The sequence below is a fragment of the Anguilla rostrata genome, chromosome 5, assembly GCF_018555375.3.
Source record: "Anguilla rostrata isolate EN2019 chromosome 5, ASM1855537v3, whole genome shotgun sequence".
NCBI classification, from domain to species: domain Eukaryota; kingdom Metazoa; phylum Chordata; class Actinopteri; order Anguilliformes; family Anguillidae; genus Anguilla; species Anguilla rostrata.
This window is the reverse complement of record NC_057937.1, coordinates 12,252,968-12,265,568: the sequence shown is the minus strand read 5'-3', so window position 1 is coordinate 12,265,568 and position 12,601 is coordinate 12,252,968. Positions and strand designations below refer to the sequence as shown.

Sequence of the window (12,601 nt, the reverse complement as noted above, 5' to 3'; positions counted from 1 at the left end):
GAAAGAAGAGGCTGCAGGATTTAGTGAGTGAATCTTAATGTGTTCCCATTTTTGGGGGTTCAATGTGAAACTGTGGCTTATTGCATATAAATGACTGAATGCGTGACAAATATGCAATAATAGACAAAATCAGGAAGGGACATTATACTTTTTCATGGCATTGTATTCGGATATATTCATATTTATGTTCTACAAACCTCCTGAAGAAGAAAAAAATGTAAATGAATGGTCTCTTAGGTTGGACAGTACTAGAGATATTGAAAGAGATAAAAGATAGCCTGCATAGTCATGCACTTATTCCTACATCCTGGAAGCAGCTTCCTGCTGTATATCTTTGCTTCTGCATTTTGGCTTGCGAGTTTATAAGTTGAAATGTCGCACTCAGCATTTTTCAGTGCACTGTGCCCTGTTCTAAAATGAATCGGCTGCACGCAACAGTATTTAAAGAAATATGTACACAGCTGCATTCATTTACATTATTGCTTTCATAAATGTCGGATTAAATCAACAACTTGTCTCGGTGCAGTTTTCCTCAGCATGTTAATTTGCGGCAGGTAGGCTATTAAAATAATGCATTGGAAAAGCTGAACAGAGAGCGCATACATCCTTGGGACTTCACGCCCAGCACATAACTCACATACTTCCCCTCCTGGACTTGTCCTCATACTAGGGTATTGCTACTGCATGAGTTTTTACTGGTTGAGAGTAGGGAGACTCCCTGAAAACTACTGTTTTTCCAGTACTGATGATATCTCTACACCAGGGCTGCCCAACCCTGTTCTGGGAGATCTACCATCCTGTAGGTTTTCACTTCAACCCTTACGAGGCACGCTTCATTCAAGAGCCGGAGATTTTGTTGTGCTGCTAATTAGTAGAATCAGGTGTGCCAAATTAGGGTTAAAATGAAAGCAGCCTCCTATCTCACCCTTCTTCAGATTCAAATGCAGTATCTATGGGGTTAAAGACAGATATACACGATTTTTTGTGAAACCCTTTTTCCCTCCACTTTAGTTTTGGAGTATGAAATGTCAGAATGCAGTCATGTGTTATTTTTCTCTCGCTCATGCTTTTAGTAATCTGGTTACGCTGGTAACTTTAACAAGATCGATTGAATGTCCTGGTCCTGGCCATTACATTTCAAATCCAATGTCTCAATCATTTGGCAGTGGTGTTTATAGTACTGTGAAGGGGGACTGATATATTTGTAGGTTCCTATCAGCAGGGACACCTTCTCACACAAAGAGAATCATTCAGACCCAAAAAGACTCTGTTGTCGGATTCACTTCCATGACTAGAGTTTCACATCTTGTGTTTGGAATATTAGCTTGGTAATGTTGTCTAGTGGAGGCATTATAGTGACTGGAGGCCTATTGGGAGCAGCACAAAGTGGGGTAATCTGCATCTCCAGCCTGCTGGAGCCCATAGTGAAGATTTGTCAGAATTGCAGCGCCGTTGTTTTTCTGAGAATTCATTTCCCTGAGAAAAACAGCAAAAGCACTCAGACCTGACGCCTGGCTTTATTGGCTGTGTTTGATGCCCGGGCAGATCCGTTTTGTGTTTGACAACTGGGCAGGTTTGTTCTTTTTCACTTCCTGGTTATTCCGTGCATGTCTCCGTTGTGGGATTTGATAAAGTGGATACCCTGTATTCACCCTAAGGTGATGCCAGAAGACTTAACTGAGTGTAGCATATCCCCTACACTCCCATGGGGTCAGTCTGAGATATGATTTCCTTTTTCTGAATTGGGGATCTTCTAAATGATTCTAGTACTCTAGCCTGTCGTTTCTCCCTCCTCGTTCAGTTTGATGCCTGGGTTATGTTTCTGTTTTGCGCTGTCTAGCCGTTGTCAGTTTTTGAGCTGTGTTGCAGCTGTTTTCTACCTGCGCTGATGGGGACTGCCTCATCACGGCATATCTCACCCTCAAGCTGCAGAAGATGTATTCAACGGAATGGCACGCTGAAGTGCTATGAATTAAATTTCTGTGACAAGTTTAAATTCATATGAAAAGGTCAGCACTTAATCAAGAAAGGAATTCTTCTGAGGAAGGAAACGGAATCATGAGCCAGTTTATACTCATCAGCTGAAAGAAAAGCCTGGAAATTTCTTGAGATGCGGTTATAAAAATGCAAGGAGTAATGTGCCTTGCTTGAGTGCAGACTTTCTGACTCTCTTTTAAATTCATGATGGCCCCCCAGCTCACCAAACAAGAATATTATGGCTCAAAGTACGCAGTTTGTACAGTGAAAACTGTGCAAGGAGTGTTTATTTATTTATTTCTTTATTTATTTCTTGGATCCCCCCACCATGCATTTCAAATTCACCCTGAAGCGTATTGCAAAGTCCACTGCATACATTGAGTCACTAAGTGTTGGTCTGTGGAATCTCTTTCTGGAGGGATAAACACACCTGCCTCGTTTGAAAGCACGGGCGGACGTGTCTTCGGCATCTCCAGAGGCTGAGTTTACATTCGTCCTGGATGATAGCAGTCAACCTGAATGCTGCCGGCCATTAATTACTCAGGGTAATGATGATAAATACACGTGTTAGCATAGAATAGTGCACTGTACTTACAGGGAGATTATGTCTTTTAGAAAGGCGGTTAAAAGGAAGATGGTGTCTCTTTAAGCTGCATTGAGTGGTATTTAAAAATTAATGGTCAAGTAATGACTAAGTTCCTGGCCCGCATCCCTAGTGGAACTTCTGTGCTAATGTGGAAGCCCTGGAGGATAGCGCTTTACCCAGAATGCCGCTGTGAAATCTCCCAACTGTTTAACGGACTACTGTGGAGCGTGAGAGAGACTGTGAGTGAAAAACATCAACTGTGTCAATCAGCTGAAACCCTGCCAAAGACCCTGCCAAAGACTCTCACCCAGGCCTTCACTCTGGGTAACCAGCCTAAAGCAAGCATTGTTATGTTTCGCATGTTACATTTCCTTAGGCATTTGTTTCAGTTTATATACTTGCTAAATCGTATATTTAAATTTGAGCCAGTGGATTGAATTGCATCATGTATCATCAAACACTTTGTAGCATGAGGTATATGACATGGTGATGGAGTAGCAGGTATATGACAGGGTGGTGGAGCAGCAGGTATATGACAGGGTGATGGAGCAGCAGGTGTATGACAGGGTGATGGAGCAGCAGGTGTATGACAGGGTGATGGAGCAGCAGGTATATGAGAGGGTGATGGAGCAGTAGGTGTATGACAGGGTGATGGAGCAGCAGGTGTATGACAGGGTGATGGAGCAGCAGGTATATGAGAGGGTGGTGGAGCAGCAGGTATATGAGAGGGTGATGGAGCAGTAGGTGTATAACAGTGTGATGGAGCAGCAGATAAATGACGGGTGACGGAGCAGCTCTGGGTGTAGCGGGCGAGCCTGACGGGTGTTCCCCTCCTGCATCAGGGCTTCGGGCCGGGCGAAGTCGGTGTCCCAGGGCTCGGGGGGCTACGACAGCGACAGCGTGGAGATGCAGCCCCTGGAGGAGTGCGCCGAGGCGCAGTACTACCACGTGCAGTGCCGGATGGGCGAGGCCGGCTACGAGCGGGCCGCCATGTCCCGCAGCTGGGGCCTCCGCAAGCAGGCCATCCAGAACTGGCAGCGCCGGCCCTACCGAAACAGCACCGAGGGCGAGGAGGGAGACGTGTCCGACGTGGGCTCCCGCACCACCGAGTCCGAGGCCGAGATCTGGGAGCAGGAGCGCAGAGCCTCCGACTCTCAGCACGCTGCTCCTAACAGGGGCGGATACCGCCTGGGCACAGGTAAGACTGACACACACCTGTACAGGTAATACTGGCACACACCTGTACAGGTAATACTGACACACACCTGTACAGGTAATACTGACACACACCTCTGCAGGTAATACAGAGACATACCTGTACAGGTAAGACTGACACGCACCTGTACAGGTAATACTGACACACACCTCTGCAGGTAATACAGAGACATACCTGTACAGGTAATACTGACACACACCTGTACAGGTAATACTGGCACACACCTGTACAGGTAATACTGACACACACCTCTGCAGGTAATACAGAGACATACCTGTACAGGTAATACTGGCACACACCTCTACAGGTAATACAGAGACATACCTGTACAGGTAATACTGGCACACACCTGTACAGGTAATACTGACACACACCTGTACAGGTAATACTGACACACACCTCTGCAGGTAATACTGGCACACACCTGTACAGGTAATACTGACACACACCTCTGCAGGTAATACAGAGACATACCTGTACAGGTAATACTGACACACATGTACAGGTAATACTGGCACACACCTGTACAGATAATACTGACACACACCTCTGCAGGTAATACAGAGGCATACCTGTACAGGTAATACTGGCACACACCTGTATAGGTAACACTGACACACACCTGTACAGGTAATACTGACACACACCTGTACAGGTAACACTGACGCTGTAGTAACACTGACAAACACCTGTCTCAGCTAGGAAATGATAATTTTTGGTGAATTCTAATGGGAAAATACTACAGATTACTGATCAGTAAAGCTGGGTGTTTGTCACAGAAAATATTGTCTGAAGTCACGGAGCAGTCACAGCGAAGTTGTTGAAAATCACAGAAAACTGAAACAAAACGGAAGAAATCAAGGAGTTTTTAAACATTAATTTATTAAATTAATTAATAGATGCATTTAATCGCTGAATTTGGTCCTTTGCTGAAAGAAAGAGAATGCTTTTTTGCTTTTATGTAAAATAATGTTGTTAGAAATGGAGCGTGGTGACATTACTGAAATAAAACACGGTTACAATGTGTCCGTTTTTATTTCTTTAAAGTTTGTTTTGGTATGATATGTGGTACATACATTGTGACGTTTGAGTCTGTGATAATGAGCGCCTGTTGTCATTGATGTCACCATAATGGAGGAGGGGGCTCTGGGCATCAACACTGCTGACAGAGGCCATTAAACATCTGATTGCCACAACTGACAAGAACAAGAATCTTGATCCTGGCACATTCCGGAATCTGTGTACATTGTCACACTTGACAGGTGACAGCTGTGACTTCTGTGACAAACACTCAGCCTCACTGATCAGTATATCCCGATCACGTCATGAAATCCCCATCTTTATTATTTATGAAATTATTTTTCTCATCGTCATGCTATATTATTGTTTGGGGGTTATTTGACCTTTTTTTTTTTTTTTTAAATATTGCAGGCAGTTGTAGCCCTCCATCCCCCCATAAATAATGCCCTTGACCCAGACACACGCACACACACACTCACACACACACACTCAGATAATGAGTGAGAGCATCCCCAGAGAATGATGTTTGGTGTGAAAGAGGTCAGCAGACGATATCAAATGGGTCAGGTGCTGGGTCTGAGTCTGCTTCACGGAGTGGCTCATTGACACATGGATGAGTAATCACTGACCGCCCTTCACACACACACACACACACACACACACACACGTCCATTACCCCTGAACAGTTCAGCAAACAGCGTGCAGGATAGGCTCATCCCTCATCCAGCTCAGACACCTCAACCCAGCCTGTACAAGCATTACTTTTATTATTATTATTATTATTATTATTATTATTATTATTATTATTATTAACTTCCGCGTAGTTTTCTGTCACTGGCAAATGTCATCATTTTGTTATCAATTCCCTCATTTGTGAATGTTGCAGTTTACCTGTTTTTTTTTTTGAAAATAATTTTTTGTATTTAGACCATCTTACAAGGCTCATCATGAAAACTTGCACAAAATGTCATGTCTGCTGAAAAAGAGAGGCGCAGAAAAGCAGCAAAGTGATCGGGCATTAAGCTGAAGAACAGGGATGAAATATTAATATACACATACAATTGAGCCAATTGATGATTTATTAGAACAATTCATTTTCATGTTGAGTATACCAAGGCCTACAGTATGTGGTTCAGATTTAAGTGGCTGGACCACATAGTTGTAGTTGTGGGATACTGTGCTGTCTTCACTGCATAGGTCTGCATTGGCCTGTTTGCGGAGATGCACTGTTGATGAAGGACAAAGGAAGTTTGAAACAAAGTTAAACTGCAATCACACTCTCAATCTCTGCTCTTACACACTGGAACAGGTATTAATGAAAAACATTTGTCAAGAGGTATACATTGTTACTGCGGTTTTCAGGAGCTGAGTAGCAGTTATTTTTATGCAGATTGCAGTAAAGCAAATTAAAATTGCCTGATATAAATAAACTAGGTGTTAGATTGAAGGTCCTGTCTTTCACGGTGTGAATATCTGTTTCTGCAGTATGATTGGTGACTGATTATAGTCAGCAACTTTGCCTTCAGCAGGAGGTAAACAGTGTGCATACATAATGAATGGTGCATTTATATGATGCAGTTATAAATTGCATTTATACAGCAACACTCATCTCTTCAACAAACTGAATGTGCATTTACTTTTCCTCCGGGGGGGGAGTGAGTGAGGTCACATGACCAGAGCTGGGTTAGAGTGACGAAATCTGTCCCGTTGGCTGCCGCCCGAACCCTGTCTTAACTGATCTCCTGTCTGTCCCTGATCTCCGGAACTGGGGGCTCCAGGCCGGGCACAGTCACTCTCAAATCTCAGCTGTCACCCTGTCTGTAAGGTGCCCCTCTGTCCCGCAGGGGGGGTTAGGGGACCCATTGATTTTTCCAGAGATCACAGGCCAGGTTTCATGGCAGTTGTGTCAAGCTCAAATCACAGAGGACCACAGAGTACCGTGTGCTATTTTTGGTTTAAAACAAATCTCCTGGCTGTAGTTGGTCCTGTCAGTTAGCTTCACAGATTTAGACATAGTCTGCCTTTTCTAAATAAAAATATGCAGCTCGTGGGAACTATTTAGGGCATAAGTTACCACTGATGCAAAACATGTCCAAATTCAATCACTCTGCTTAGCAATAAATGGTCCTGTACCAGTTGATTTTGCTGTGTATTCAGTGGGCCATTATTGAATAAAAGTTCCCATAATCTGGTTTTACCCTTTGGCTTTTTGCAAATTGTCAGTGCATTTTTTCCCAAGTGAGTAATTCACCTCAGCTTAGCAGTGGCTAAAATATGTGCAAGGGGCTAGTAAAAGTAATAGAACGATATTTAATATTTCAATGCTCTGCAAAATTGTTACCGGCCCGGAAATTTTGCACCTTCAGCTACTGAGCCAGATGCCTTTTAACACGTTTATGAGTGTTATATTCAGTGATATCCTCCTACTGTAACACTAAACATGGCTGAGTTACAGGGTTCGGCAGCCATATTGTGTATATCTTCTGCTTACGGTTGCATTGCAGGTGATTGCAACCTTCCCATTTGTCTTTGGCGCCACAGTGTGGCGAATGCTTGGATATTCTCTAATATTCCTGTGGCCTGCCTGTGCTAAATGTTTTATAGTGTATATTTCATCAAACCAGAACCATTTTAGTCTATTACTTATAATATCCAAATAACACTGTAAAAAAAATGTGTATAAGTAATGAACTAAAATGAGACATTCTTCTTAGTTTTTACTGTGATGTTTTACATAAAATTTGTGTCATTTTGCAAATTGAACTTGAACCAAGGCAGTAGACTGGCAGATAGTGTTGTGTGTGGACATAATGTGGTATCAAGTTGATAGTGTTGTTTGTCATAACAACACTTAGGTAGAGTTGTGTGTTGGTGTTATGTATGTGCACGTATTTATAATGCAATGTAATGTTTTGGTGTGATGTTCACTATGTACTCTGGTACAGTTGATGAGTTGTGGTGAAAGTGTTGCCAGGTTGGTTTCTCATTCTCCCTGCAACACCACCCCCCTTCCCCCTCGCTTATCCCAGGCCGGTCGGAGGGCGGCTGCAAGCCGTGCCGCCACGACAAGGGCAGCCCGTCCAGGTCCAACGAGGTGATCAGCCCGGAGGTGCTGAAGATGCGGGCGGCCCTCTTCTGCATCTTCACCTACCTGGACACCAAGACGCTGCTGCGGGCCGCCGAGGTCTGCCGCGACTGGAAGTTTGTGGCCCGCCACCCCGCCGTGTGGACCCGGGTGCTGCTGGAGAACGCCCGGATCTCGTCTAAGGTGCTGCACCCCCCCGAAGCGAGCTCAGGGAGGCCTCTCGCGCTGTCCCTGCTCTGGAATTAGGGTTTTGTTACTGTTCATTACTCATCACTAAAGGCAAAGGCATTGGAATGGCCTGTGTTTAAAGATTTGGTTTGGCTATTATGTATTTGTTGTCAGTTGTCAGGGACTACGCAGTTACTAGTCTCTCATTTCCACATTCTAAGTACCATTGTCTTTTTTGTGATCATGAACAACCTGTCTGTTTGTTCTATCTGGTGTTGTACAGAAGAATCTGGTCACCTGTGTTTTATGCGTGTTTACGTGACTGACCCTGTGTTGTCTCTGTGTTACGGGCTGACCCTGTGTTTTAGCGTGACTGACCCTGTGTTGTCTCTGTGTTACGGGCTGACCCTGTGTCGTCTCTGCGTTGCAGTTCTTGTGCACACTGTCTCAGTGGTGCACGCAGACCCACTCCCTCATCCTGCAGAACCTCAAACCCAGGCAGAGGGGCAAGAAGGAGACCAAAGAGGAGTACCTGAAGAGCACACGGTGAGGGACCAGCTTTACCAGCTCTGCATGCTTCGCTCCAGCACAGTGCCATATGGATGTGCACACTGGCATATGGCTGGTTTTGCGGATATGAAGTCATACGATGAGCGTGAATTCCAGTTTGCACAGGCTTGGCCTGCTTCTCTGTGCGACCAGGATAGATTTTATCTGCAGAATAAGCTGAACAAATCTCAGCGGTGGCAGAACTGGATATCTGTCGGATTTCCTCAGCTCAGCTCACTCACCCTCACAGCAGCCTGTCTCGATTTCTGTCTCAATTTCCCTGCTTCAGTCCTGTCTCTGTCTCTCTGGTTCAGTCTGGTGTCTGTCTCTCTGCTTCAGTTATATCTGCCTGCCTCAGTCATGTCTCTGTCACTCTGCTTCAGTCCAGTGTCCCTGCTTCAGTCCTGTCTATTTCTGCCTTGTCCTCGTCTCCATGGACGTTGTGATTCACCTGCCTTAATAGTTAGCTATTCTTTACATCAACGATTCACTTAGTTTTCTTTGACATACAAAACGTCATGCACTTTGTGTTATGAACAGTATATGGCAAGTTGCAACATAAAGCACGACAAGCCAGTATTTGCAACAACGATACATTTATTAACAAAATAAATAGTTTGTATTATTGAAGTTATATTAAGATATTAACTAAAAGAACCATGGGCAGCGAGGAGCCCAGGTGTGTGAACTCTGTCTTGGCCGTCACAGGGCTCCTTATAAAGGCCTTCCCACAAGTGCTGCCAGTCCTACAATCAAGGAAATGAAACAGAACAAAACACAGGAAACACCTGCCACATATCGCTAGCAGCACAAGTGAGCGGGCTGGAGACACAATAATGAGAATAACAGCTGACCTGACACGTGACCCTATCTGTCTGTCTCTGTGCTTTGGTCAGTGGATGTTTGGAGGAGGGGCTGGAGGCTCTTCTGAAGGCTGCCGGGGGCAACCTGCTGATCCTGAAGGTGTCCCACTGTCCAAACCTCCTGACGGACCGCTCCCTGTGGCTGGCCAGCTGCTACTGCCGCGCCCTGCAGGCCGTCACCTACAGGTGAGCTCCCCGCGCTCGCCCGCAATCCCCGACTCTGGATAGACTTAAGCTCTTTCACGTGATGGTGTGGGCCTGCGGTGGTGTTGAGTAAGCTGATCCTGGATCAGTGGTTAGGGGGGGTCTGAGTCTGAGAAGGGTCAGTCTAGGTCACTGAGATCAGTGCTTTGCTAGAAATCTCTCTTACTGGAGCAGAGGAACTGACTGTGTGTTGCAGGAGTGCCACTGACCCTGTTGGGCAGGAAGTGATTTGGGCCCTGGGAGCCGGCTGCAGGGACATCATCTCCCTACAGGTGGCGCCACTTCATCCCTGGTAAGTAGTAAAGGAATGCCAAACACCTGGAAGCAGAGAGTAGTAGTTTTAATAATGTTCACTTTGTAGTTTTTCTTTGCTTGACTTGTACTGTATATAATCTTTGCATGCTCACTGGTGAGCCACTTCTCCTGTGCTCAGTTCTCACTGATGTGAGGTGGCCTGGGATTGACTGTGCCGTAAACCATGTCAGCCTGGGATTGACTGTACCGTAGCTATGTTTTTCTGCAGACCTGCCACATGTACACTTGTCTTTCTGCAGCCAGCAACCGGCTCGCTTCAGCAACCGGTGCCTGCAAACCATTGGCCGATGCTGGCCACACCTGCGGGCCCTTGGAGTGGGCGGGGCTGGGTGCGGGATTCAGGGCTTGGCTTCATTGGGTGAGTTGGACAGCTTGGTACGGATGTCAGTTTGTTGTCACCTTTGTCTGTGAGGGACCCTGCTGAAAATTCCAGCTTAAACAAGCTTAAGAATGCAAATAAATTAAATAACCAAATGTTTTAAATTAAATCAGTATGAGATTATTTCATGCAAAATTAGTAGTTGTCCTCCATTTTGAGGCAAAGATCTCCTCCTTGGGTTAGTGGCTGCTGTAATGTACATAGTGTTTCTGTATGGTATTTAGTGGGAAAGGACGAGGCTTCAGACATGCTCAGTGACAGGCAGATGTTCAGATGATGGCGGTTGATAATGGCAAAGGATACTCACGGCACAGTGTCCTTGTGCTGCTGGTAATGAAGGCTGAATGAAGGCACCTTGTCATTTTTGCAGACGTGAGCAGGATTTGAATCTTTGCCAGATGCGGACTGCATTAACTCAAATCTCAGAAGTCGATCGTATAAACATTTGCACCTCTGCCCCTGTCGCCTTGCGTTGGGTTAAGGGCAAAGTGTCAATGTCTCGCAGCACAGACCGGATTAATCTTTTTTTCCCCCCAGTCTCACTGAGAGAGTATACTGGCACAGCCTCGTATGTAGATCGATATCCTAGCAACCACAAATTTGGTCCATTGAGGAGGAAATCAAAAGAGATTTAACAAAGAGATTGCTTCCCTGCTCACGACCCGCTGCTCGTGAAAAGGAAGACAGAGGAAATTGCGTTTTCCTTCATGTGAGACATCCCTTTTGGAGTGGTTGGATAAATAATGTTTGTTTGCTGAAGGAAAGCATAGGTGGAGAATGAGCAGATGTAGCAGAGCTCCTGAGCTCCTGCCTTTGCTGCTTCACTGGAGCTGAAGAACTCTTGTTTAATTGCAGATAAAAATATCAGGGTTCTGGTATTTTTTCTGAAATTCTTTTGGCTGTTCATACCACTGTTATTTTTTATATGTACAAACTCTGTGTGTGTGTTTGTGTGAGTGTGTGTGTGTGTGTCAGTGTGCATGTGTACAAGTGTGTGCATGATGTGTGAGTGTGTGTGTGCATATGTGTGTGTAGGAGTGTGTGTGTGTGTGTGTGAATTTATTACGTTTATCTAAATTTGCTGCTCCTTATATTGCTGCAGCATACTCCACTACACTGCTTCTTCTCTGGGTTTTGAGAGATTTTTAAGTGTTTGGTCATGCACACTATGCCAAGTGCACCAAGTAGATGGCAGATTCTCAAGAAGATACTGCCAAATGAATTCTTTCCATGACTTTCACTTTTTCCATGGTTCCATGGTTTCACTTTTTCATGTGCAGAGGTAGCTGGAAAATAGTGGGTTTTCGGGTGCTATACGAGTCTAAGACTGCCCCCTTTCTCTTGCAGCAAGGAACTGCATGCGTCTGCAGGTTTTAGAGCTGGACCATGTTAGCGAAGTCAACCAGGAGGTGGCAGCAGAGGTGTGCAGAGAGGGGCTGAAGGGCCTGGAGATGCTGGTGCTCACTTCTACCCCTGTTACTCCAAAGGCCCTGCTACACTTCAACAGTGAGTATATAACAATGATGTTCCTGTAGTAGGCCTAAGCCTTGCAGCTCCTCATGCAGTCTGTCACGTGTACATTCACTCCTTGCAACAGGTGTGTGCCGGAACCTCAAATCGATCGTGGTGCAGATCGGCATCGAGGACTACTTTGAGGACCCCAACAGCCCGGAGGCCAGGAAACTGTTTGACGAGATGGTGAACAAGCTACAGGTGACGGGGGCGCCGCGATCCATTTTTCTGTTTGCCAGCTGCGTAACACACCCCCAGGAACGCTGTGGTTCCTTAGAGCTGCTCGCGCTCTATTTTGAGAGCACTTGTTTTCATGCCTGCAGGTTTAAACATCCACATGACTATTTTCCATCTTGGTGTGAGCCCTCTATTAATAACCTCCTTAATGATGAGAGGAGAGGGGTGCTCGGCTCCTAAAATACAGCCAGCTGGCACGTATAATTTTAAGAAAGGCAGGGACAAGGAAACAATACAGGAGGTGCAGCTTCACACCCACAGCAGGGCTCACTGAAGCATTCTGGGTAAAAATAGCAGTCCTCTCTCTTGGGAATTAGTACCCACTTACTGTAAGTGAGACAGCAGATTGCGCAAATTAACTCCTTCTTGTTAGATTATGCTGAAATAGCAGAATTATAACATCACAAGATGGTTAGACCTATTGTGTAATCCGGAGTTAGCCACACACAGGAAAACTGTCAATGTTAAGTCGGCTCTTAAAGTTAAGGCT

At 45.3% G+C, this 12,601-nt stretch overlaps 1 protein-coding gene across 2 annotated transcripts in view; it reads left to right on the top strand.

Annotated features, from left to right (window-relative positions):
* Nucleotides 1–12,601, top strand: part of fbxo41 (F-box protein 41) — a 59,667-nt gene that overhangs the window by 38,536 nt on the left and 8,530 nt on the right. For both annotated transcript variants that reach the window (XM_064335141.1, XM_064335140.1), the window contains exons 5-12: nt 3,406–3,761; nt 7,829–8,067; nt 8,483–8,598; nt 9,498–9,650; nt 9,865–9,960; nt 10,223–10,341; nt 11,710–11,868; nt 11,960–12,075. In XM_064335141.1, the coding sequence (XP_064191211.1) occupies nt 3,406–3,761; nt 7,829–8,067; nt 8,483–8,598; nt 9,498–9,650; nt 9,865–9,960; nt 10,223–10,341; nt 11,710–11,868; nt 11,960–12,075 (1,354 nt within the window). The remainder of the gene's footprint in view (nt 1–3,405; nt 3,762–7,828; nt 8,068–8,482; nt 8,599–9,497; nt 9,651–9,864; nt 9,961–10,222; nt 10,342–11,709; nt 11,869–11,959; nt 12,076–12,601) is intronic.